The sequence below is a fragment of the Petromyzon marinus genome, unplaced genomic scaffold (genome assembly GCF_048934315.1).
Source record: "Petromyzon marinus isolate PM22_M1 ecotype Great Lakes invasive population unplaced genomic scaffold, UKy_Petmar_22M1.pri1.0 PM_G_Scaffold_65, whole genome shotgun sequence".
NCBI classification, from domain to species: Eukaryota; Metazoa; Chordata; class Hyperoartia; order Petromyzontiformes; family Petromyzontidae; genus Petromyzon; species Petromyzon marinus.
In genome coordinates, this window is record NW_027423019.1 from 226,906 (window position 1) to 254,032 (window position 27,127).

Here is a 27,127-nt window from a genome sequence, read left to right on the forward strand (position 1 = left end):
GACCGGGACGTGACGAGAGCGGCACGCGGACGAGGGGGTCCCTCTACCGGGGTCCCTCTACCGGGGTCCCTCTACCGGGGTCCCTCTACCAGGGTCCCTCTACCAGGGTCCCTCTACCGGGGTTCCACTACCGGGGTCCCTCTACCAGGGTCCCTCTACCAGGGTCCCTCTACCAGGGTCCCTCTACCGGGGTCCCTCTACTGGGGTCCCCCTACCAAGGTCCCTCTACCAGGGTCCCACTATCAGAGTCCCTCTACCAGGGTCCCTCTACCGGGGTCCCTCTACCAGGGTCCCACTACCAGGGTCCCTCTACCAGGGTCCCTCTACCGGGGTCCCTCTACCGGGGTCCCACTACCAGGGTCCCTCTACCGGGGTCCCTCTACCAGGGTCCCACTACCAGGGTCCCACTACCAGGGTCCCACTACCAGGCCTCTACCAGGGTCCCTCTACCAGGGTCCCTCTACCAGGGTCCCTCTACCAGGGTCCCTCTACCAGGGTCCCACTACCAGGGTCCCTCTACCAGGGTCCCTCTACCGGGGTCCCTCTACCAGGGTCCCCGCTAGTCTGAGGCGCTAGTCTGAGGCGCTAGTCTGAGGCGCTAGTCTGAGGCGCCAGTCTGAGGCGCTAGTCTGAGGCACTAGTCTGAGGCGCTAGTCTGAGGCACTAGTCTGAGGCACTAGTCTGAGGCACTAGTCTGAGGCGCTAGTCTGAGGAACTAGTCTGAGGCACTAGTCTGAGGCGCCAGTCTGAGGTGCTAGTCTGAGGCACCAGTTTGAGGCGCTAGTCTGAGGCACTAGTCTGAGGCACTAGTCTGAGGAGCTAGTCTGAGGCGTTAGTCTGAGGCGCTAGTCTGAGGTGCTAGTCTGAGGCGCTAGTCTGAGGCGCTAGTCTGAGGCGCCAGTCTGAGGCGCTAGTCTGAGGTGCTAGTCTGAGGCGCTAGTCTGAGGTGCTAGTCTGAGGCGCTAGTCTGAGGTGCTAGTCTGAGGCGCTAGTCTGAGGCGCTAGTCTGAGGCGCCAGTCTGAGGCGCTAGTCTGAGGCGCTAGTCTGAGGCGCTAGTCTGAGGTGCTAGTCTGAGGCGCTAGTCTGAGGTACTAGTCTGAGGCACTAGTCTGAGGCGCTAGTCTGAGGCGCTAGTCTGAGGCGCTAGTCTGAGGTGCTAGTCTGAGGCGCTAGTCTGAGGCGCTAGTCTGAGGCGCTAGTCCGAGGCGGTGCCCTCGTGAGGACCGCTCCTGCGGCTGCGCTTGCTGGGAATCTCCTCCTGGCTGCAGCCCTGGAAAGGGAGGGGGTGGGGAGTTACCCACACACAGAGACCCATAGACTCACCACATAGAGACCCATAGACTCACCACACATAGAGACCCATAGACTCACCACACACAGAGACCCATAGACTCACCACACACAGAGACCCATAGACTCACCACACACAGAGACCCATAGACTCACCACACACAGAGACCCATAGACTCACCACACACAGAGACCCATAGACTCACCACACACAGAGACCCATAGACTCACCACACACAGAGGCCCATAGACTCACCACACAGAGAGACCCATAGACTCACCACATAGAGACCCATAGACTCACCACACACAGAGACCCATAGACTCACAACACACAGAGACCCATAGACTCACCACACACAGAGACCCATAGACTCACCACACACAGAGACCCACAGACTCACCACACAGAGACCCATAGTCTCACCACACACAGAGACCCATAGACTCACCACACACCGAAACCCATAGACTCATCACACACAGAGACCCATAGACTCACCACACACAGAGACCCATAGACTCACCACACACAGAGACCCATAGACTCACCACACACAGAGACTCATAGACTCACCACACACAGAGACCCATAGACTCACCACACACAGAGACCCATAGACTCACCACACACAGAGACTCATAGACTCACCACACACAGAGACCCATAGACTCACCACACACAGAGATCCATAGACTCACCACACACAGAGACTCATAGACTCACCACACACAGAGACCTATAGACTCACCACACACAGAGACCCATAGACTCACCACACACAGAGACTCATAGACTCACCACACACAGAGACCCATAGACTCACCACACACAGAGACCCATAGACTCACCACACACAGAGACCCATAGACTCACCACACACAGAGACCCATAGACTCACCACACACAGAGACCCATAGACTCACCACACACAGAGACCCATAGACTCACCACACACAGAGACCCATAGACTCACCACACAGAGACCCATAGACTCACCACACACAGAGACTCATAGACTCACCACACACAGAGACCCATAGACTCACCACACACAGAGACTCATAGACTCACCACACACAGAGACCCATAGACTCACCACACACAGAGACCCATAGACTCACCACACACAGAGACTCATAGACTCACCACACACAGAGACCCATAGACTCACCACACACAGAGACCCATAGACTCACCACACACAGAGACCCATAGACTCACCACACACAGAGACCCACAGACTCACCACACACAGAGACCCACAGACTCACCACACACAGAGACTCATAGACTCACCACACACAGAGACCCATAGACTCACCACACACAGAGACCCATAGACTCACCACACACAGAGACTCATAGACTCACCACACACAGAGACCTATAGACTCACCACACACAGAGACCCATAGACTCACCACACACAGAGACTCATAGACTCACCACACACAGAGACCCATAGACTCACCACACACAGAGACCCATAGACTCACCACACACAGAGACCCATAGACTCACCACACACAGAGACCCATAGACTCACCACACACAGAGACCCATAGACTCACCACACACAGAGACCCATAGACTCACCACACACAGAGACCCATAGACTCACCACACAGAGACCCATAGACTCACCACACACAGAGACCCATAGACTCACCACACAGAGTCACAGCATTACCGTCCGACACCAATGAGGTAGGGGATCGTTTCGCCGGACAGACAAACACACGCACACTTACACACAAACACACATACACAGAAACACACGTACACACACACGTACACATCCACACACACACGTACACACACACGTACACACAAACACACGTACACACAAACACACACACATACACACACACATACACACAAACACACATACACACAAACACACATACACACACAAACACATATACACACACACGTACACACACAAACACATACACACAAACACACACAAACACGCACACATACACACAAAGATCAAAGATCCCCCATATAGCCTGTAACAGACTGTAGGGGCAAGTGCTGTTAGCGAGCACCTATGAAGGCCGGAACGGTACACGAGGGGGTGGGTGGCCAGCACCACGCCCGACCGCCTTTGTCTCCCTAGTGGCGATGTTTACACACCGCACCAGGTACTCATTTGAGGCTGAGTCGACCTAGGGGAGGCCCGGGACCGGTTCAGATAATCGTCACTGGTGTTGGCCGTGAGCGGGAATCGAACCCGGGTCGCCAGGTTCATAGCGCAGCGCGCTAACCGCTACACTATCGCTCCCCACACATACACACAAACACACATACACACACACACGTACACACATACACACAAACACACGTACACACACGCACACACACACGCATACACACGCACACGTACACACACACAAACACGCACACATACACACGCAGACAAATACACATACACACAAACACACGTACACACGCACACAAATACACATACACACAAACACACGTACACACGCACACACATACACACACACGTACACACACACACCACGCATCGTGACGGTGCCCTCACCAGGTCAGCCAGCAGTGGAGTGAACTTCCCACTGCTGCTGTTGCCGCTGCTGCTGCTGCTGCTGTTGTTGCTGCTGCTGTTGCTGTTGTTGTTGCTGCTGCTGCTGTTGTTGCTGGGTAGCTCCTCGGTGCCCGGCTCTCGTAGAACCTTGGTTCCACTCCTGGCCAGGGCTGACGCAGGGACGGCGCCACCACCACCACCAGCGACCATTCCTCCTCCTCCGCCGGCAACGAGCTCGGCGCCGGCGGCGCCGTCGGCACCGAGCCGGGGCGCCGGCGACGCCGCCGACGGGCACAGCCGCGCCACCACGGCGCTCACGTTGTCGGCCTTGGTGCCGAGCCGGTGCCAGCGGGACAGCGCCTCCGCCACCAGCGCCTGCGCCGGCGTCAGGTCTACACCGCTGCTGCTGCTGCTCGAACCACCGGCACAACAACCGGCACCACCAGCAGCACAACCACCGGCACAACCACCGGCAGCACCACCAGCACAACCACCGGCACCACCAGCAGCACAAACACCGGCACAACCACCGGCACCACCAGCAGCACAACCACCGGCACCACCGCCGCTGGCCTGCAGGATGAGACGTGTAAGTGCATGTAGACGTGTGTATGTGTGTATGTACATAGTATGTGTGTATGTAGACGTGTGTGTGTGTGTGTGTAGACGTGTGTGTATGTAGACGTGTGTGTGTATGTATGTATATAGTGTGTGTGTATGTAGACGTGTGTGTGTATGTAGACGTGTGTGTGTGTGTATGTAGACGTGTGTGTGTGTATGTAGACGTGTGTGTGTATGTAGACGTGTGTGTGTGTGTATATAGTGTGTGTGTGTATGTAGACGTGTGTAAGTGTATAGTGTGTGTGTGTGTATGTAGACGTGTGTGTGTATGTAGACGTGTGTGTGTGTAGACGTGTGTGTGTATGTAGACGTGTGTGTGTATGTAGACGTGTGTGTGTGTGTATGTAGACGTGTGTGTGTATGTAGACGTGTGTGTATGTAGACGTGTGTGTGCGTAGACGTGTGTGTGTAGACGTGTGTGTGTATGTAGACGTGTGTGTGTGTATGTAGACGTGTGTGTGTGTGTGTGTATGTAGACGTGTGTGTATGTAGACGTGTGTGTGTGTAGACGTGTGTGTGTATGTAGACGTGTGTGTGTGTGTATGTAGACGAGGGGGCTAAGCGGGCGTGGCACGGGCTAGAGAAGAGATGGAGTGATGTGGTACAGGAGGACGTGGAGCTGAGTGGACTTGCCGATGACTGGTACCAGCGGTGTCAAGATCGGCCTCTGTGGAGGAGGCTCGTGAAGGATGCTACTGGGCAGTTGGAGTCAGTCGCCCTCCAACAACAACGGAGGGTGGAGGAGCGACGCTCACAACAGCGAGCGGAGCGCCGGGTGGCTAAAGCACAGGAGGTTGGCACAGTAGGGGGCACAGGTGGTGCATCAGCCAGTCATCTCAGTCAGTCGACCCGTGGCACCTGGGTCTGCCCCGTGACCTCCTGCCAGCGGGCGTTCGACACTTCACGTGGCCTCAGGGTGCACATAGCCTGGCACAAGCGTCGTGGTGACGTCACCGCCACTTAGTGGCGAATGGCGGTTGTTGTTGTTGTTGTGTGTGTATATAGTGTGTGTATGTGTATGTATAGTGTGTGTGTGTATGTAGACGTGTGTGTGTGTGTAGACGTGTGTGTGTGTGTGTATGTAGATGTGTGTGTGTATGTAGACGTGTGTGTGTATGTAGACGTGTGTGTGTGTGTGTATGTAGACGTGTGTGTGTGTATGTAGACGTGTGTGTGTATGTAGACGTGTGTGTGTGTGTATGTAGACGTGTGTGTGTATGTAGACGTGTGTGTGTGTATGTAGACATGTGTGTGTGTATGTAGACGTGTGTGAGTGTATGTAGACGTGTGTGTGTGTATAGTGTGTGTGTAAACGTGTGTGTGTGTGTATGTAGACGTGTGTGTATGTAGACGTGTGTGTGTGTATGTAGACGTGTGTGTGTATGTATGTAGACGTGTGTGTGTGTATGTAGACGTTTGTGTGTATGTAGACGTGTGTGTGTGTGTATGTAGACGTGCCCGTGCTCGCTGCTGCTGCTGTGCGTCCGCACGATGACAGAGCGCCACGGCCTCTGTGGGCGTGAGGACATCCCAGACTCCGTCGGTGGCCAGCACCAGGTAGCGGTGGTGCCCTGGGTCCAGCCTGTAGGCGCTGACATCCGGCTCCGGGGAGACCACAAACTGGGCGCTCGCAAAGTCGTAGCTCCAGAGGTCCCCTGTGGGATATCGCCAACACACACACACACACGTACACACACACACGTACCACACACACACACGTACACACACACACGTACACACACACACGTACACACACACACCCACATGTACACACACACGTACACACGTACACACACACACACGTACACACTCACACACGTACACACTCACACACGTACACACTCACACACACGTACACACACACACGTACACACACACACGTACACACACACACGTACACACACACACACACGTACACACTCACACACGTACACACACGTACACACACACACGTACACACGTACACACACACACGTACACACACACGTACACACACACGTACACACACACACGTACACACACACACGTACACACGTACACACACACGCACACACGTACACACGTACGCACACACGTACACACACACGTACACACACACACGTACACACACACACGTACACACACGTACACACACACTTACACACGTACACACACACACACGTACACACACGTACACACACACACACGTACACACACACGGACACGTACACACACGGACACACGTACACACACACGTACACACGCACACACGTACACACACACACACACGTACACACGTACACACACGTACACACACGTACACACACACGTACACACACACACGTACACACACACACGTACACACACGTACACACACTCGTAAACACACACGTAAACACACCTACGCGTACACACACATATACATGAACACACGTTTCACAACAACCGCCATTCGCCACTAGGTGGCGATGACATAACCAGGGCGCCTGTGCCAGGCTACGTGCACTTTTAACGCCAGATGAAGTGTCGAATGCCCGCTGGCAGGAGGTCGCCAGGAGATGCCACGGGTGTGTATAGGTGTGTGTGTAGGTGTGTGTGTAGGTGTGTGTAGGTGTGTGTAGGTGTGTGTGTGTGTAGGTGTGTGTGCCGGACGGGCAACTCTGTCGTGGACAGTGCTGTGGGGGGAGGTCCAATTTTGATTGGCTCCTCCCCTCATGGCATATGTGTCCACCACAGGGGCTAAACGGGGGCTCTGGATGGATGCGAGGGGCTGGTAACCCCTCCACTTCAATTAATTACCACTAAACCACGAATTAAGAATATATAACTAATAAGCTTGTGCCGGAGGCCCGGGGAGGCCAGGCGTCTATGACGTCTCCTGGCCAAACCCCAATTGGCGGAGCCAGGAGATTGAATATCTACCCTCGGGGCTCCTCCAGAAACAACGAAAAACCACTACGGGTGGCCACGTGGAATGTTCGAACACTCACTGCGGAGGAGAGGCTGCCACTCCTCTGTCGGGAGCTGGACCGGTACCGCCTGGATCTATGTGGCATTCAGGAGGTCTGGTGGACCGGCTCTGGCTCCTGCCACTATGAGGGGTGGACAGTCCTCTACTCGGGGCAGCAGACTGCCAAACAACAGGGTGTGGCTCTTCTTTTGAACAAAAGAATAAAGGGGCGTGGGAACATGGCGGTGAGGTGTGGGAAGCTGTAAATCCCAGGCTACTTTGGGCTCTCCTTCCCATCAACTGGAGGCGAGGAATGGTGGTCGTGGTTACTTATGCCCCCACCGAAGATGAACATCCGTGGTGGGATGCAGGCAAAGCCGATGAGTCAGATGCCTTCTATGACCTCCTGTCACAGGTGCTGGCTAAAGTGGCCCCTCGGGATAGAGTCATCATGTTGGGTGACTTCAATGCCCGAGTTGGTCATGATACTGGCACCTGGTCTGGAGTGATTGGAGGGCATGGGCCAGATCAGCTCAATAACAACGGTAGAAGGCTGCTAGATTTTTGTGCAGCCCATGGGCTAGTAATTACCAACACGCTGTTCCGGCATCGGCGCATCCACACAACATCATGGATGCATGCCGGGTCCAAGCAAGAACATCTGCTGGACTACATAGTGACGGACCAGCGGATGCGAGCCCATGTCCTTGACACCAGGACCTACCGTGGAGCTGATCTGCCTTCTGACCATCTGACTAGTCATCTGTAAGATGTGCCTGTTATTCTTAAACTCCGGTGGTGGGTGTACACCCAGGACCCCATTCCAACCTAAAGTGGCCTGGTCTCAGTTATCTGATGAAAGTTGCAAGCGAGAATTTCATCATCGCTTGCGGCTGGGATTGGCATCGTCCCCGACTCCTCCTGATGTCGAGGGTAAATGGGCGAGGTTTAGGACTGTGACTCATGCAGCTGCAATGGCTGCTTTGGGTACGCGGTCCAGACCTCCCCAGAGACCCTGGCTGACAGAGGAGGTGTTCAGGATGGTTGAGAAAAAACGACAGGCCCACTGTCATCGGTTACAGAATCCCACGTCAGAGAATGAGGAGGCTTACTGCAGCCTTCGCTCGGAGGTTCGGAGAGCCATGAGGTGCTGCAAGGATGGGTGGTGGTCGCGGGTTGCTGAGGAGATGGAGTCTGCCTCAGTGGCCCGTGATCACAAATCTCTATTTAACTCCATCAAAAAAGTAATCTGCAGCGCCACACCTATTACCATCATTAGGGGAAAAAACGGTGACCCAATCTTCGACCCCCAGGAACAGGTTTGCAGATTTGCTGAGCATTTCTGTGAGGTCCTGGGGGAGGGAAAATCCCTCAGCCGGGAAAACATCGTGGCACAAAGTGAGGATGACCCTGCTGAGGCTGCGGTGCCTCAAATATTGGAAGAAGTCACCCCCTGTGAGTGGCTGGCTGAGGTGCCATCTGTTGAGGAAGTACTGAAGGCGATCCGGAGTCTGAGACCAGGAAAGGCAGCGGGCAGAGATGATCTCCCAAGTGAAATGCTGAGGGAGGGCGGCGTTTGTGCACAGACTGCCCTATATGACATCATAACAACAGTCTGGACCACTGGACGGGTTCCGCAGGATTGGAAGGATGCCCTGGTGGTCCCCCTTTTTAAGAAGTGGGACCGCACAGACTGTAACAACTACAGGGGCATCTCACTCCTCAGTGTGCCGGGAAAGGTCCTGGCAAGGATTATTCAACATCGCCTTGCCAGGCACGCTGAGGAGAGGCTTGCGGAGCCCCAATGCGGTTTCAGGAAAGGGCGGTCCTGCAAAGATGCCATATTTTCTGTCCGTCTGCTACAGCAGAAGTGTAGGGAATTCCAAAAAGACTACATATCTGCTTTCTTGACCTGGTCAAGGCCTATGATACCATCAGTAGACCTGGGCTCTGGGTTGTTCTTCGTGCTTTTGGAGTACCTGACCCTCTGCTCACGATCATTAAGGACCTTCATGATGGTGAGCGGGCCCAGGTAAAACTACGTGGCCGGGAGTCAGAGCCATTCCCTGTACACCTTGGGGTGCGACAGGGATGTCCTCTGGCTCCCACATTATTTGACATCTATTTTGACCATGTAGTTCATGAAGCCTTCAATAGCTGTACCGGGGGAATCTCCATATGGTACATATATAATGGTAGGCTGATCGATGCCCGGGTGCGGTCAAGGGATGGCTCCCTATTGCTCAATCACGTCATGTATGCTGATGATTTGGTAATAGCTGCTCATTCAGAGGAGGAGTTTGAGACGCTGCTGCTGAGACTGGAGCGTGCCACTAAGAGGTGGAGCGTTACCATCAGCCCCACCAAAACTAAGCACCTGCCTGGGTATTTTGTACCATCGGACACTCCACCCCCACAACTCCCAATCGGTGATGGGGCAGTTGTGGAGAGAGTGGAGAGTTTCCCAAATCTGGGCAGTGTGCTTATGACCGGCTCCAGTTTAACAGCAGAGGTCTCACTCCGAATCAGTCGAGCGGCAATATCTTTTCATCGGTTGCGTAACGCTGTGTGGAAGCTACCTAGTCTGTCGCTCCGCACTAAGCGTCAAGTCTTCTCGGCCACGGTCATTCCCTCCCTTCTCTACGCTTGCGAAACGTGGACCCCCCTAATGGAACATCTTCGCCGGTGTGAAACATTTAGGCTGGCCTGCCTACGATCCATCCTGGGTTTAACCAGGCTGGATTGTGTGAGGAGCTCACAAATCCTTGAAAGATCTGGGCAAGGCACCATCGGTGAGCTCCTCCGGCGGGCAAGGCTGCGATGGCTGGGTCATGTAGCCCGCATGCCCAGCCACCGCATGCCGAAACAGCTTTTGTTCGGCCGGATTGAGGGGGCTAAACGAGCACGGCACGGGCTAGAGAAGAGATGGAGTGATGTGGTACAGGAGGACGTGGAGCTGAGTGGACTTGCCGATGACTGGTACCAGCGGTGTCAAGATCGGCCTCTGTGGAGGAGGCTCGTGAAGGATGCTACTGGGCAGTTGGAGGTAGTCGCCCTCCAACAACAACGGAGGGCGGAGGAGCGACGCTCAGAACAACGAGCGGAGCGCCGGGTGGCTAAAGCACAGCAGGTTGGCACAGTAGGGGGCACAGGTGGTGCATCAGCCAGTCATCTCAGTCAGTCGACCCGTGGCACCTGGGTCTGCCCCGTGACCTCCTGCCAGCGGGCGTTCGACACTTCACGTGGCCTCAGGGTGCACATAGCCTGGCACAAGCGTCGTGGTGACGTCACCGCCACTTAGTGGCGAATGGCGGTTGTTGTTGTTGTTGTGTAGGTGTGTGTGTAGGTGTGTGTGTATGTAGGTGTGTGTGTGTGTGTAGGTGTGTGTGTGTGTAGGTGTGTGTGTAGGTGTGTGTGTGTAGGTGTGTGTAGGTGTGTGTGTGTAGGTGTGTAGGTGTGTGTGTGTGTGTAGGTGTGTGTGTAGGTGTGTGTGTGTAGGTGTGTATAGGTGTGTGTGTAGGTGTGTGTGTAGGTGTGTGTGTGTGTGTACCGAGGGAGCGTGACACGGCCAGGAAGGGGATGTCCTCCGTGGCTGAGCTTTGCTGCCCAGGGCCGCAGTGAGCCACAAGGGGCCTCCTCCAGGCCACACGGCAAGGCCCCCCTGGCTTCCTCATCACCCTGGTGGGCAGACACACAAAGACAAAGATCCCCCGTGTAGCCTTAACAGACTGTACGGGCAAGTGCTGTTAGCGAGCACACACAAAGACAAAGATCCCCCGTGTAGCCTGTAACAGACTGTAGGGGCAAGTGCTGTTAGCGAGCACACACAAAGACAAAGATCCCCGTGTAGCCTGTAACAGACTGTAGGGGCAAGTGCTGTTAGCGAGCACACACAAAGACAAAGATCCCCCGTGTAGCCTGTAACAGACTGTAGGGGCAAGTGCTGTTAGCGCGCAGCACCTACGAAGGCCGGAACGGTACACGAGGGGGTGGGTGCCCAGCACCACGCCCGGCCGCCTTTGTCTCCCTAGTGGCGATGTTTACACACCGCACCAGGTATTCATTTGAGGCTTAGTCGACCTAGGGGAGGCCCTGGACCGGTTCAGATAATCGTGACTGGTGTTGGCTGTGAGCGGGAATCGAACCCGGGTCATCAGGTTCGTAGCACAGCGCGCTAACCACTACACTATACACACACACATACACACACATATATACACAACAACCGCCATTCGCCACTAAGTGGTGGTGACGTCACCACGACGCTTGTGCCAGGCTATGTGCACCCTGAGGCCACGTGAAGTGTCGAACGCCCGCTGGCAGGAGGTCACGGGGCAGACCCAGGTGCCACGGGTCGACTGACTGAGATGACTGGCTGATGCACCACCTGTGCCCCCTACTGTGCCAACCTGCTGTGCTTTAGCCACCCGGCGCTCCGCTCGTTGTTGTGAGCGTCGCTCCTCTGCCCTCCGTTGTTGTTGGTGGGCGACTGCCTCCAACTGCCCAGTAGCGTCCTTCACGAGCCTCCTGCACAGAGGCCGATCTTGACACCGCTGGTACCAGTCATCGGCAAGTCCACTCAGCTCCACGTCCTCCTGTACCACATCACTCCATCTCTTCTCTAGACCGTGCCGCGCCCGCTTAGCCCCCTCAATCTGGCCGAACAAAAGCTGTTTCGGCATGCGGTGGCTGGGCATGCGGGCTACATGACACAGCCATCGCAGCCTTGCCCGCCGGAGGAGCTCACCGATGGGACCTTGCCCAGATCTTTCAAGGATTTGTGAGCTCCTCACACAATCCAGTCTGGTTAAACCTAGGATGGATCGTAGGCATGTTTCTAACCGGCGAAGATGTTCCATTAGGGGGGTCCATGTTTCGCAAGCGTATAGAAGGGAGGGAATGACCGTGGCCGAGAAGACCTGAAGCTTAGTGCGGAGCGACAGACCAGGTAGCTTCCACACAGCGTTACGCAACCGATGAAAAGATATTGCCACTCGACTGATTCGGAGTGAGACCTCTGCTGTTAAACTGGAGCCGGTCATAAGCACACTGCCCAGGTATGGGAAACTCTCCACACTCTCCACAACTGCCCCATCACCGATTGGGAGTTGTGGGGGTGGAGTGTCCGATGGTTACAAAATACCCAGGCAGGTGCTTAGTTTTGGTGGGGCTGATGGTAAGGCCCCACCTCTTAGTGGCACGCTCCAGTCTCAGCAGCAGCGTCTCCAACTCCTCCTCTGAATGAGCAGCTATTACCAAATCAGCAGACATAACGTGGTTGAGCAATAGGGAGCCATCCCTTGACCGCACCCGGGCATCGATCAGCCTCCCATTATATCTGTACCATATGGAGATTCCCCCGGTACAGCTATTGAAGGCTTCACAAACTGCGTGGTCAAAATAGATGTCAAATAATGTGGGAGCCAGAGGACATCCCTGTCGCATCCCAAGGTGTACAGGGAATGGCTCTGACTCCCGGCCACGTAGTTTTACCCGGGCCCGCTCACCATCATGAAGGTCCTTAATGATCGTGAGCAGAGGGTCAGGTACTCCAAAAGCACGAAGAACGACCCAGAGCCCAGGCCTACTGATGGTATCATAGGCACACATACACACGAATGTCTTACCGCCCGCCCAGCCTCTCGATGCGTTCCCTCTCCACTGGATCCTCCGGCTTGTGGTCGCGCGTCAACGCCACGGCAAGTAGCGGCACCACCTCGTCCTCCACCTCGTCCACCTCCTCATCCACCACCTCGTCCACCTCCTCCACCACCTCGTCCACCTCCACCACCTTGTCCACCTCCTTGTCCACCACCACCTCCTTGTCCACCTCCTCTTCCATCTCGTCCACCACCTCGTCCACCTCCTCCTCCACCTCGTCCACCACCTCCTCCTTGTCCACCTCCTGCCGGGGCGGTGGTGGTTGTGACAGTGGTGGCCGTGATGGTGGCGGTGGTTGTGACAGTGGTGGTGGTGGTTGTGACAGTGGTGGTGGTGGCGGTGGTGATGGTGGTTGTGACAGTGGTGGTGGTGGTGGTTGTGACAGTGGTGGTGGTGGTGGCCGTGGTGGTGGTGGTTGTGACAGTGGTGGTGGTGGTTGTGACAGTGGTGGTTGTGACAGTGGTGGTGGCCGTGGTGGTGGTGGTGGTTGTGACAGTGGTGGTGGTGGTTGTGACAGTGGTGGTGGTGGTGGTTGTGACAGTGGTGGCGGTGGTGGTTGTGGTGGTTGTGACAGTGGTGGTTGTGGTTGTAGTTGTGGTGGTTGTGACAGTGGCGGTGGTTGTGACAGTGGCGGTGGTGGTTGTGACAGTGGTGGCCGTGGTGGTGGTTGTGACAGTGGTGGTGGTTGTGACAGTGGTGGTGGTGGTTGTGACAGTGGTGGCGGTGGTGGTGGTTGTGGTGGTTGTGACAGTGGTGGTTGTGGTTGTGGTTGTAGTTGTGGTGGTTGTGACAGTGGCGGTGGTTGCGGTGTTGCCACGGCTTGGCCGATGGCCGCTATGAAGTCCGCCACAACTTGGCCATGCGTAGGTGGGGTTCCGTCCCAGGCTAGGTGGGCCGTCACAGAAGGGGGGCCCATGTCCGAAGGGGGGTCCGCTGAATAAATGGGGCGCAAGGAAGAAGGGGGGCCCGCTGAATAAATGGGTCGCAGTGAGGAAGGGGGGGCCAATGAATAGACGGGGTGCGTTGAAGGGGGGGGGGGTCCGTCGGCGGGGGTGCCCCCCCCCCGGGGATGCCGCTGGGCGATGACGGCTCGCGAGTCTCCCACGTGGGCGACGTAGAGCTCGTCACCGCCCCTGATGAGGCAGCAGCAAGCCGTGGTGCCTGCCGTGCTGGGATGGCCCTGCGGTGTGCGCGGCCAGTTAACTGTAGGGGGGGGGGGGGGTTAGACAGAGGTGTGGGTGAGTGACTGAGTGGGTGGGTAGGTGGGTGATTGAGTGACTGTGTGAGTGGGTGGGTGAGTAATTGAGTGGGTGGGTGAGTGACTGAGTGGGTGAGTGACTGTGTGGGTGGGTGAGTGATTGAGTGGGTGAGTGACTGTGTGAGTGGGTGGGTGGGTGAGTGACTGAGTAGGTGAGTGAGTGACTGAGTGGGTTAGTGACTGAGTGGGTGGGGTGGGTGGGTGAGTGACTGTGTGAGTGGGTGGGTGGGTGAGTGATTGAGTGGGTGGGTGAGTGACTGAGTGGGTTAGTGACTGTGTGGGTGGGTGGGTGGGTGAGTGATTGAGTGGGTGGGTGGATGAGTGAGTGAGTGACTGTGTGAGTGAGTGGGTGGGTGAGTGACTGAGTGGGTGAGTGACTGTGTAATTGGGTGGGTGAGTGACTGTGTGGGTGGGTGAGTGATTGAGTGGGTGAGTGACTGTGTGAGTGAGTGGGTGGGTGAGTGATTGAGTGGGTGGGTGAATTAGTGGGTGAGTGACTGTGTGAGTGGGTGGGTGGATGGGTGAGTGACTGAGTGGGTGGGTGAGTGACTGAGTGGGTTAGTGACTGTGTGGGTGGGTGGGTGAGTGATTGAGTGGGTGGGTGGGTGAGTGACTGAGTGGGTGAGTGACTGTGTGAGTGAGTGGGTGGGTGAGTGACTGAGTGGGTGAGTGACTGTGTAATTGGGTGGGTGGGTGAGTGACTGTGTGGGTGGGTGGGTGGGTGAGTGACTGAGTGGGTGAGTGACTGTGTGGGTGGGTGGGTGAGTGACTGAGTGGGTGAGTGACTGTGTCGGTGGGTGAGTGACTGAGTGGGTGAGTGACTGTGTGAATGGGTGGGTGGGTGGGTGAGTGATTGAGTGGGTGGGTGAGTGACTGTGTGGGTGGATTAGTGACTGAGTGGGTGAGTGACTGTGTGGGTGGGTGAGTGACTGAGTGGGTGAGTGACTGTGTGAGTGGGTGGGTGAGTGACTGTGTGGGTGGGTTAGTGACTGAGTGGGTGAGTGACTGTGTGAGTGACTGAGTGGGTGAGTGACTGTGTGAGTGGGTGGGTGGGTCAGTGATTGAGTGGGTGGGTGGTGTGCCAAAAAAACCTCTGGAAGGTAAGATGGACAATTGTTGCTCGGAATTTTATGTTATTAAATTTGTTATAACAAAAATTCAATTGTAAAAGTTTTTTTTTTGTATTTTGAAACGTTTTACAATTTTCAATGTTATTGAACAAAAATATATCAAATATGAAAAATGTTGCGAGAATCTCTTACACATTAGCCATGGGTGAAATAAATGTATTGTGCAACATTCACTGCCATTAATGCAGTGCTACAGTGAAATGCAGCGAAGTGTTTGATGACATTATTTCTGTCAATATTCCCTGCCATTACATTGAGACAAAATAAAATTAGACTCTGATCAATTTATTGGTAACTCTACCACTTGTCTTTGCTCTTCGTTATTTCCTAAGTAACTTCAGACAGCATCAGCCACACTCACGTTTCTTCACTCTCCGCTATCAAGCAGCATCCATCGGAGAAGATCAAATTCATTATGAGACCTCATTTGCCAGTAACAAGATATAGTAATAGGTTTTACCCTTTTAACTGGCAGAAAAACTGACACCTTTATTCAAGGCATCATGTTTGCAATAACCACAACACAAGCAGTCAAAATGCAAACAAAAGAGACAACTCTGATAATAATATTGGCACTGTCCTTGAATTTTATTGGTCCACACCCGAGACGGCTTTTCTTAGAGCCTTCCCTGATCAACAAATTAAACCAATTTCAATGTTTATTTTGCCTCTATCAGCTACATTTGGCCCCAATCACACGACAAAATGTTGCGCCTTTTGGCGTCATCATCACCTGGTCTAACACCGCAAGTGTGAGACGTCATCATCATCTGGTCTAACACCGCAAGTGTGAGACGTCATCATCACCTGGTCTAACACCGCAAGTGTGAGACGTCATCATCATATGGTCTAACACCGTGTGTGTGACGTCATCATCACCTGGTCTAACACCGCAAGTGTGAGACGTCATCATCACCTGGTCTAACACCGCAAGTGTGAGACGTTATCATCATCATCTGGTCTAATACCGCAAGCGTGAGACGTCATCATCACCTGGTCTAACGGCTTTTCTTAGAGCCTTCCCTGATCAACAAATTAAACCAATTTCAATGTTTATTTTGCCTCTATCAGCTACATTTGGCCCCAATCACACGAGAAAATGTTGCGCCTTTTGGCGTCATCATCACCTGGTCTAACACCGCAAGTGTGAGACGTCATCATCATCTGGTCTAACACCGCAAGTGTGAGACGTCATCATCACCTGGTCTAACACCGCAAGTGTGAGACGTCATCATCATATGGTCTAACACCGTGTGTGTGACGTCATCATCACCTGGTCTAACACCGCAAGTGTGAGACGTCATCATCACCTGGTCTAACACCGCAAGTGTGAGACGTTATCATCATCATCTGGTCTAATACCGCAAGCGTGAGACGTCATCATCACCTGGTCTAACACCGCCTGTGTGAGACGTCATCATCACCTGGTCTAACACTGCGTGTGTGAGACGTCATCATCACCTGGTATAACACCGCAAGTGTGAGACATCATCATCATCTGGTCTAACACTGCGTGTGTGAGATGTCATCATTACCTGGTCTAACACCGCAAGTGTGAGACGTCATCATCACCTGGTCTAACACCGCAAGTGTGAGACATCATCATCATCTGGTCTAACACCGCAAGTGTGAGATGTCATCATCACCTGGTCTAACACCGCAAGTGTGAGACGTCATCATCATCACCTGGTCTAACGCCGCAAGTGTGAGACGTCATCATCATCTGGTCTAACATCGGAAGTGTGAGACGTCATCATCATCATCTGGTCTAACACCGCAAGTGTGAGACGTCATCATCATCGCCTGGTCTAACACCGCAAGTGTGAGACGTCATCATCATCTGGTCTAACACCGCAAGTGTGAGACGTCATTATCATCACCTGGTCTAACACCACAAGTGTGAGACGTCATCATCACCTGGTCTAACGCCGCGTGTGTGACATCATCATCGTCTGGTCTAACACCGCAAGTGTGAGACGTCATCATCACCTGGTCTAACACCGCAAGTCTGAGACGTCATCATCACCTGGTCTAACACCGCAAGTGTGAGACGTCATCATCATCTAGTCTAACACCGCAAGTGTGAGACGTCATCATCGCCTGGTCTAACACCGCAAGTGTGAGACGTCATCATCATCTGGTCTAACACCGCAAGTGTGAGACGTCATCATCATCACCTGGTCTAACACCGCGTGTGAGACGAGGCTCTAAGGGAAGCTGTCTCGGGTGTGGACTTATCAATTCCACCGCCAATACATTATCAGAGCTGCCTGTTTTTGGTTTGCATTCCGACCGCAGCTATTCTGCTCAATGCACAAACAATGACTCCTTGTACACGAAAAACATTGGTGTCAGTTTTGTTGCCAGATGAAAGGGTTAATTTTTTTTTATCATATTGTGCTACAGGCAAACGAGATTCAAATGGTGGAACAAAACGTTAATTTAGTGTAGTGTATAGTGTAGTGTATAGTGTAATGTAGTGTGTAGTGTAGTGTGTAGTGTAGTGTGTAGTGTAGTGTATAGTAGTGTATAGTGTAGTGTATAGTGTAGTGTATAGTGTAGTGTATAGTGTAATGTAGTGTGTAGTGTAGTGTGTAGTGTAGTGTGTAGTGTAGTGTATAGTAGTGTATAGTGTAGTGTATAGTGTAGTGTATAGTGCAGTGTATAGTAGTGTATAGTAGTGTATAGTGTAGTGTATAGTGTAGTGTATAGTAGTGTATAGTAGTGTAGTGTATAGTAGTGTAGTGTATAGTAGTGTATAGTAGTGTAGCGTATAGTAGCGTATAGTAGTGTATAGTGTAGTGTATAGTAGTGTAGTGTATAGTAGTGTATAGTGTAGTGTATAGTGTAGTGTATAGTAGTGTATAGTAGTGTATAGTGTAGTGTATAGTAATGTATAGTAGTGTAGTGTATAGTGTAGTATATAGTGTAGTGTATAGTAGTGTAGTGTATAGTGTCGTGTATAGTATAGTGTATAGTAGTGTAGTGTATCGTAGTGTAGTGTATAGTGTATAGTAGTGTGTAGTATATAGTGTAGTGTATAGTAGTGTATAGTGTAGTGTATAGTGTAGTGTATAGTAGTGTATAGTAGTGTATAGTGTAGTGTATAGTGTAGTGTATAGTAGTGTAGTGTATAGTAGTGTAGTGTATAGTAGTGTATAGTAGTGTAGCGTATAGTAGTGTATAGTAGTGTATAGTGTGGTGTATAGTAGTGTAGTGTATAGTAGTGTATAGTGTAGTGTATAGTGTAGTGTATAGTAGTGTATAGTAGTGTAGTGTATAGTGTAGTGTATAGTAATGTATAGTAGTGTAGTGTATAGTGTAGTATATAGTGTAGTGTATAGTAGTGTGGTGTATAGTGTAGTGTATAGTGTAGTGTATAGTGTAGTATATAGTAGTGTATAGTAGTGTAGTGTATCGTAGTGTAGTGTATAGTGTAGTGTATAGTGTAGTGTATAGTAGTGTATAGTGTAGTGTATATAGTAGTGTATAGTAGTGTATAGTGTAGTATATAGTAAAGTAGTGTATAGTGTAGTGTATAGTGCAGCGCGCGTGAGACCCACCCAGCTCCTCCCACATGGCGCGCTGGCACGCCAGGAAGCCGTCACGGATGGCGTGGCAAACTCCCGCGGGGTCGGCGGCGCCCCACAGCCCGGGCTGGGCGCGGATCGAGGGCCAGAGGCAGCGGCGGGCGAATCGAGCGGCCTGGGGACCGCCGTGGCCGTCGAACACGGCCAGGAAGATGGCATCCCCGTCGCCCTCGGTGGAGACCTGTGGGCACGGGGCGGCGAGGGGAACGTCACGTGACGCGAGCGGTGCATTGTGGGTCGGTCCTAGGCCTCGACCGGCGACCCGGCGGACAAAGAGGACAAAGATCCCCCGTGCAGCCTTAGCGGACCGTGGAGGCAAGTGCCGTTAGCGAGCGGTGCCCGCGATGGCCGCGAGGGCACACGAGGGGGTGGGTGGCCGGCACCACGCCCGGCCGCCTTTGTCTCCCCAGTGGCGATGTTCACGCACCGCACCAGGTACTCGTTTGAGGCCGAATCGACCTAGGGGGAGGCCCAGGACCGGTTCAGATAATCGTCACTGGGCGTTGGCCGTGAGCGGGAATCGAACCCGGGTCGCCAGGTTCATAGTGCAGCGCGCTAACCGCTACACTATCGCTCCCCACACACACAGAGACACACACAGAGACACACACAGAGACACAGAGACACACACACACACACAGACACACACAGAGACACACAGAGACACACACACAGAGACACACAGACACACACACAGACACACACAGAGACACAGAGAGACAGACACAGACACACACACACAGAGACACACAGACACACACACACAGACACACACAGAGACACACAGAGACACACACACACAGAGACACAGACACACACAGACACACACAGAGACACACAGAGACACACACAGACACACACACAGACACATACAGAGACACACAGACACACACAGACACACACAGAGACACACAGAGACACACAGACACACACACACAGACACACACACAGACACACACAGAGACACACACACAGACACACACACAGACACACATACAGAGACACACACAGAGACACACACACACAGAGACACAGACACACACACAGAGACAAACACAGAGACACACAGAGACACACACAGACACACACACAGAGACACACACACACAGAGACAACAACAACAACCGCCATTCGCCACTAAGTGGCGGTGACGTCACCACGATGCTTGTGCCAGGCTATGTGCACCGTTAGGCCACGTGAAGTGTCGAACGCCCGCTGGCAAGAGGTCACGGGGCAGACCCAGGTGCCACGGGTCGACTGACTGAGATGACTGGCTGATGCACCACCTGTGCCCCCTACTGTGCCAACCTGCTGTGCTTTAGCCACCCGGAGCTCCGCTCGTTCTTCTGAGCGTCGCTCCTCCGCCCTCCGTTGTTGTTGGAGGGCGACTGCCTCCAACTGCCCAGTAGCATCCTTCACGAGCCTCCTCCACAGAGGCTGATCTTGACACCGCTGGTACCAGTCATCGGCAAGTCCACTCAGCTCCACGTCCTCCTGTACCACATCACTCCATCTCTTCTCTAGCCCGTGCCGTGCCCGCTTAGACCCCTCAATCCGGCCAAACAAAAGCTGCTTCGGCATGCGGTGGCTGGGCATGCGGGCTACATGACCCAGCCATCGCAGCCTTGCCTGCCGGAGGAGCTCACCGATGGGACCCTGCCCAGATCTTTCAAGGATTTGTGAGCTCCTCACACAATCCAGTCTGGTTAAACCCAGGATGGATCGTAGGCAGGCCAGCCTAAATGTTTCTAACCGGCGAAGATGTTCCATTAGGGGGGTCCACGTTTCGCAAGCGTAGAGAAGGGAGGGAATGACCGTGGACGAGAAGACCTGAAGCTTAGTGCGGAGCGACAGACCAGGTAGCTTCCACACAGCGTTACGCAACCGATGAAAAGATATTGCCGCTCGACTGATTCGGAGTGAGACCTCTGCTGTTAAACTGCAGCCAGTCATAAGCACACTGCCCAGGTATGGGAAACTCTCCACTCTCTCCACAACTGCCCCATCACCGATTGGGAGTTGTGGGGGTGGAGTGTCCGATGGTACACAATACCCAGGCAGGTGCTTAGTTTTGGTGGGGCTGATGGTAAGGCCCCACCTCTTAGTGGCACGCTGCAGTCTCAGCAGCAGCAGCGTCTCCAACTCCTCCTCTGACTGAGCAGCTATTACCAAATCATCAGCATACATAACGTGGTTGAGCAATAGGGAGTCATCCCTTGACCGCACCCGGGCATCGATTAGCCTCCCATTATATCTGTACCATATGGAGATTCCCCCGGTACAGCAATTGAAGGCTTCACGAACTACGTGGTCAAAATAGATGTTAAATAATGTGGGAGCCAGAGGACATCCCTGTCACACCCCAAGGTGTACAGGGAATGGCTCTGACTCCCGGCCACGTAGTTTTACCCGGGCCCGCTCACCATCATGAAGGTCCTTAATGATCGTGAGCAGAGGGTCAGGTACTCCAAAAGCACGAAGAACGACCCCGAGCCCAGGCCTACTGATGGTATCATAGGCCTTGACCAGGTCAATAAAGTAGAGATGTAGGTCTTGTTGGAATTCCCTACACCTCTGCTGTAGCAGACGGACAGAAAATATGGCATCTGTGCAGGACCGCCCTTTCCTGAAACCGCATTGGGGCTCCGCAAGCCTCTCCTCAGCGTGCCTGGCAAGGCGATGCTGAATAATCCTTGCCAGGACCTTTCCAGGCACACTGAGGAGTGAGATGCCCCTGTAGTTGTTACAGTCTGTGCGGTCCCCCTTCTTAAAAAGGGGGACCACCAGGGCATCCTTCCAATCCTGCGGAACCCGTCCAGTGGTCCAGACTGTTGTTATGATGTCATATAGGGCAGTCTGTGCACAAACGCCACCCTCCCTCAGCATTTCGCTTGGGAGATCATCTCTGCCCGCTGCCTTTCCTGGTCTCAGACTCCGGATCACCTTCAATACTTCCTCAGCAGATGGCACCTCAGCCAGCCACTCACAGGGGATGACTTCTTCCAATATTTGAGGCACCGCAGCCTCAGCAGGGTCATCCTCACTTTGTGCCACGATGTTTTCCCGGCTGAGGGATTTTCCCTCCCCCAGGACCTCACAGAAATGCTCAGCAAATCTGCAAACCTGTTCCTGGGGGTCGGAGATTGGATCACCGTTTTTTCCCCTAATGATGGTAATAGGTGTGGCGCTGCAGGTTACTTTTTTGATGGAGTTAAATAGAGATTTGTGATCACCGGCCACTGAGGCAGACTCCATCTCCTCAGCAACCCGCGACCACCACCCATCCTTGCAGCGCCTCACGGCTCTCCGAACCTCCGAGCGAAGGCTGCGGTAAGCCTCATTCTCTGACGTGGGATTCTGTAGCCGATGACAGTGGGCCTGTCGCTTTTTCTCAACCATCCTGAACACCTCCTCTGTCAGCCAGGGTCTCTGGGGAGGTCTGGACCGCGTACCCAAAGCAGCCATTGAAGCTGCATGAGTCACAGTCCTAAACCTCGCCCATTTACCCTCGACATCAGGAGTCGGGGACGATGCCAATCCCAGCCGCAAGCGATGATGAAATTCTCGCTTGCAACTTTCATCAGATAACTGAGACCAGGCCACTTTATGTTGGAATGGGGTCCTGGGTGTACACCCACCACCGGAGTGGAAGAATGGCAGGCGCATCTTACAGATGACTAGTCGATGGTCAGAGGGCAGATCAGCTCCACGGTAGGTCCTGGTGTCAAGGACATGGGCTCGCATTCGCTGGTCTGTCACTATGTAGTCCAGCAGATGTTCTTGCTTGGACCCGGCATGCATCCATGATGTTGTGTGTTGGTAATTACAAGCCCATGGGCTTTACAAAAATCTAGCAGCCTCCTACCGTTGTTATTGAGCTGATCTGGCCCATGCCCTCCAATCACTCCAGACCAGGTGCCAGTATCATGACCAACTCGGGCATTGAAGTCACCCAACATGATGACTCTATCCCGAGGGGCCACTTTAGCCAGCACCTGTGACAGGAGGTCATAGAAGACATCTGACTCATCGGCTTTGCCTGCATCACTCCACGGATGTTCATCTTCGGTGCGGGCATAAGTAACCACGACCACCATTCCTCGCCTCCGGTTGATGGGAAGGTGAGCCCAAAGTAGCCTGGGGCTTACAGCTTCCCAGACCTCACCGCTACACTCCCACGCCCCCTTCATTCTTTTGTTCAAAAGAAGACCCACACCCTGTTGTTTGGCAGTCTGCTGCCCCGAGTAGAGGACTGTCCACCCCTCATGGTGGCAGGAGCCAGAGCCAGTCCACCGAACCTCCTGAATGCCATATAGATCCAGGCGGTACCCGTCCAGCTCCCGACAGAGGAGTGGCAGCCTCTCCTCTGCAGTGAGCGTTCGAACATTCCACGTGGCCACCCGTAGTGGCTTTTAGTTGTTTCTGGAGTAGCCCCAAGGGTAGGTATTCAATCTCCTGGCTCTGCCAATTGGGGTTTGGCCAGGAGACGTCATAGACGCCTGGTCCCCCGGGGCCTCCGGCACAAGCTTATTAGTTACATATTTCAGTTTAATTCGTGGTTTCGTGGTAATTAATTGAAGGTGGAGGGGTTACCAGCCCCTCGCACCCGTCCAGAGCCCCCGTTTAGCCCCTGTGGTGGACACATATGCCATGAGGGGAGGAGCCAATCAAAATTGGATCTCCCCCCACAGCACTGTCCACGACAGAGTTGCCTGTCCGGCACACAGAGACACACACACAGACACACACACAGAGACACACACAGACACACACAGAGACACACAGACACACACACACAGACACACAGAGACTCCGCCCACCACTGTGATGTCCTCCATGTAGCGCTGCCCCCCACGGTTGGAATCGGCGCTCACGATCAGCTTCAATGGGCTCGACATGGTGCAACCTTAACACACACACAGAGACAGACACATACAGACACACAGAGACACACACACATACACACACACAGACACACACACACACAGAGACACACACACACAGACACACACACAGACACACACACACAGACACACACACAGATACACAAAGACAGACATACACACACAACAACCTGTGTCTCTATGTGTGTGTGTGTCTGTGTGTGTCTTTGGTGCAACCTTACCCCACACATACACACACAATAACCTGTGTGTGTCTGTGTGTGTGTCTGTGTGTGTGTGTCTCTGTGTGTCTGTGTGTGTCTGTGTGTGTGTCTGTGTGTGTGTCTGTGTGTGTGTCTCTGGTGCAACCTCACCCCACACACACACAACAACCTCTATGTGTCTGTGTGTGTGTCTCTCTGTGTGGCTGTGTGTGTGTCTGTGTGTGTGTCTGTGTGTCTCTGGTGCAACCTCACCCCACACACACAACCACCTCTGTGTGTCTGTGTGTGTCTCTGTGTGTCTGTGTCTCTGTGTGTGTCTGTGGTGCAACCTTACCCCACACACACACACAACCTGTGTCTGTGTGTGTCTCTGTGTGTGTCTGTGTGTGTCTCTTGTGCAACCTCACCCCACACACACAACCTGTGTGTCTGTGTGTGTCTCTGTGTGTCTGTGTGTGTGTCTCTTGTGCAACCTCACCCCACACACACACAGACACACAACCTGTGTGTCTGTGTGTGTGTGGGGTGAGGTTGTATGTCTGTGTGTGTGTAGTCGTGCTCTCACTGCGGGCTACTCACAACACTGATGACAAATGTCGCCGTGACTACCACGTTTTTGCCGTCGTAAAATGACAGATTAATAATAAACAAAAATTAGGTTAATAATGAAAAATGACAGATTAATAATACACACAAATAGGTTAATAATGAAAAATGACATATTAATGACAGACTCATAATCAACAATGACAGATTAATAATGAAAACCACAGACTAATCATGGAAAATGACAGATTAATAATAAACAGAAAGCCTTAAAGCCCTAAGCGTGTTGTGGTGGCAGCAGCAGCAGTGACGAGGCACACCACGTGACGTTGCCGGGGCAAGCCAGGGCAAGCCAGGGCAACACACGCCTCACACCACACACACAGCCTCACACTACACACACAGCCTCACAGTACACACACAGCCTCACACTACACACACAGCCTCTCATTTACACACCGACCCCCTGGTTCCATCTGTGGGGGGCTAATGCCCCCCTCCACACTCCCCATTAGGTGGGGGGGGACTGATCTCCCCCTCCCCACTCCCCACTAGGTGGGGGGGGGTCTGATCTTCCCCTCCCCCCTCCCCCGCGAGCGGTTGGGGTGTGACGTCAGCACCCCTCCACCCCCCCCACTCGCCGCTGGCGGCTGCTCAGAGTTAATTATTTATTTATACTAAGCCGTTGTGTCAACAGCCAACGGGCGCTGGACGGCCCTCCCCCACCCACGTGACCCCCCCACCCACGCGCGCGACCACCCACGCGCGTGGGTGCGGGCAGCCGTAGTAGGGTAGTTTAATATGCACGCGCTGGGTAAGCAATTAATTAATTAATCTCTGCGCGCTCGCTTGCGGTGAAAGTCAAACGTCCCTCTGTTTAATTATTTATTTACGGGTGCCTATGCTGATTAAAGCCACCCACACACACGCACAGCGTGGTACGCCGATCGCTGTCCCACCGCTCTTCACAAAGATCCCCCATATAGCCTTAACAGACTGTAGGGGCAAGTGCTGTTAGCGAGCAGCACCTATGAAGGCCGTAACCGCTCTTCACACATGCACACACACGCACACACACACACGCACACACATGCGTCACAAAGTCAGTAGTCTGCGCTAAGATTTATTTCCCGTGTATGTCCCCCTCCAGCCAGCAGCAGCCCTTCCTCCTCTCTCACCTACCCGTCTCAGAGTGCGTCCACCGCCTGAGCCCGAGCCGACCGAACTGACCTCCTTTGTCCGTGTCCGCCGCTCACCTCTGCGGCCGCTGCCGCCGCTGCCCGACGGGGCCGAGGGAGATGTTTCTCTCTCTCTCTCGCCTTGGGGGACTTTGTGTCGTCGATCGCTCTCAGCTCCACCCTGCAGGCGTCCCGAGAGCGGACCCTGAGGACGGCTAGCTCCTCTCTCTCTCCGCTGCCACCGCTCCAGAAGGACTCTGCCACAAATTCTCCCTCCTGCACCACACTTATATATGTAGCAAGCCCCTTAACCCCGCCCCCCAACCCCCCTGGGTCATGTGACGTCATCCCACTCATCCAATCGAATCCTCTTTGCGGCCGTTAGGAGCGCTCTGGCCGTTGGGGATGGGGGGAGGGGGGAGTCACGTCATCCCCCTGTTGTATATATAGGTGTTATGAAAATTGATGAAAATAATGAGAATTAAATGAAATTTGAAATTAGCATAATTTATCCGAAATTATGTTAATTGTGTAATTATGCACATAAATTATGCTGATTCGAGAGATAATCGTATTAATTTATGCGAGTGGGCGTGGTTATGATAATGCAGGTCATTATGGATTATAAGGTCGAGCCTCGGTGACGAGGATTGTGATATGAATTGGAATAACGCAATTAATCGTATGCAGTGACGCAGGCGTTGTGAGCGTGAATGAGAGAGAGTCGATTCGACTCTGCTCTTTAATTCCGTATTATCGATAAGGATACGATTACTCTCGATTGAACATTATGAATTGTGTGTTATGGATTATGTGTGGTGATAGTGTGCTTATGATAGGTCCCCAGGATTCAGATCTCATACGCAGAACAATATTATGCAGAATTTCAGGAAGAATCACACACAAACCTTCTGCTTTGATCAATTTTATTTTCTAGCTAACTTTAATTTTTGGATAATATGAAAACTCAATCTCGGGATGTTGGAATTTCAGCACAGCGTTAACATGATACCATCACGATTGCGTTGTTTCACCTCGATAGCGGCACCTGTGGTTAATTCCCGACGCGTAACGCAATCGATCAGTTGTTGAGAGATTAAAAACAAGCGAACTATTCTATCAAAACCTTAACCTTATAATATGCAAACTCGTATTCTTGAATGATTACACAACACGGTACTCGGTCTTTGATTCGTATCCAATCCTTAACACATTCTGATATGCGAAATTATTATGCTTGAAATCGTCAGCACAGTACCAC

General features: G+C 53.2%; 1 protein-coding gene across 1 annotated transcript; it reads right to left on the reverse strand.

Moving 5' to 3' along the window:
- Positions 1 to 1,118: 1,118 nt before the first annotated feature.
- LOC142919877 (uncharacterized) lies at positions 1,119 to 26,116 on the reverse strand. Its single transcript, XM_076062554.1, has 8 exons — positions 25,945 to 26,116; positions 23,856 to 23,941; positions 19,009 to 19,216; positions 13,024 to 14,260; positions 10,947 to 11,074; positions 5,900 to 6,122; positions 3,847 to 4,414; positions 1,119 to 1,271 (listed from the first exon to the last, which is right to left on the reverse strand). The coding sequence occupies exons 2-8, from the start codon at positions 23,931 to 23,933 to the stop codon at positions 1,197 to 1,199; spliced, it is 2,517 nt and encodes an 838-aa protein (XP_075918669.1). The 5' UTR covers positions 23,934 to 23,941; positions 25,945 to 26,116; the 3' UTR covers positions 1,119 to 1,196.
- Positions 26,117 to 27,127: the final 1,011 nt, after the last annotated feature.

What these genes read in the sequence shown, in the direction of transcription:
- LOC142919877 (XM_076062554.1), bottom strand. Translation starts at nt 23,933, where the DNA reads ATGTCGAGCCCATTGAAGCTGATCGTGAGCGCCGATTCCAACCGTGGG. An exon ending in GGCCGTGTCACGCTCCCTCG is followed by an intron (nt 6,123 to 10,946) that starts GTACACACACAC and finishes GATATCCCACAG; the next exon opens with GGGACCTCTGGAGCTACGAC. An exon ending in CTCCACTGCTGGCTGACCTG is followed by an intron (nt 1,272 to 3,846) that starts GTGAGGGCACCG and finishes CTCCCTTTCCAG; the next exon opens with GGCTGCAGCCAGGAGGAGAT.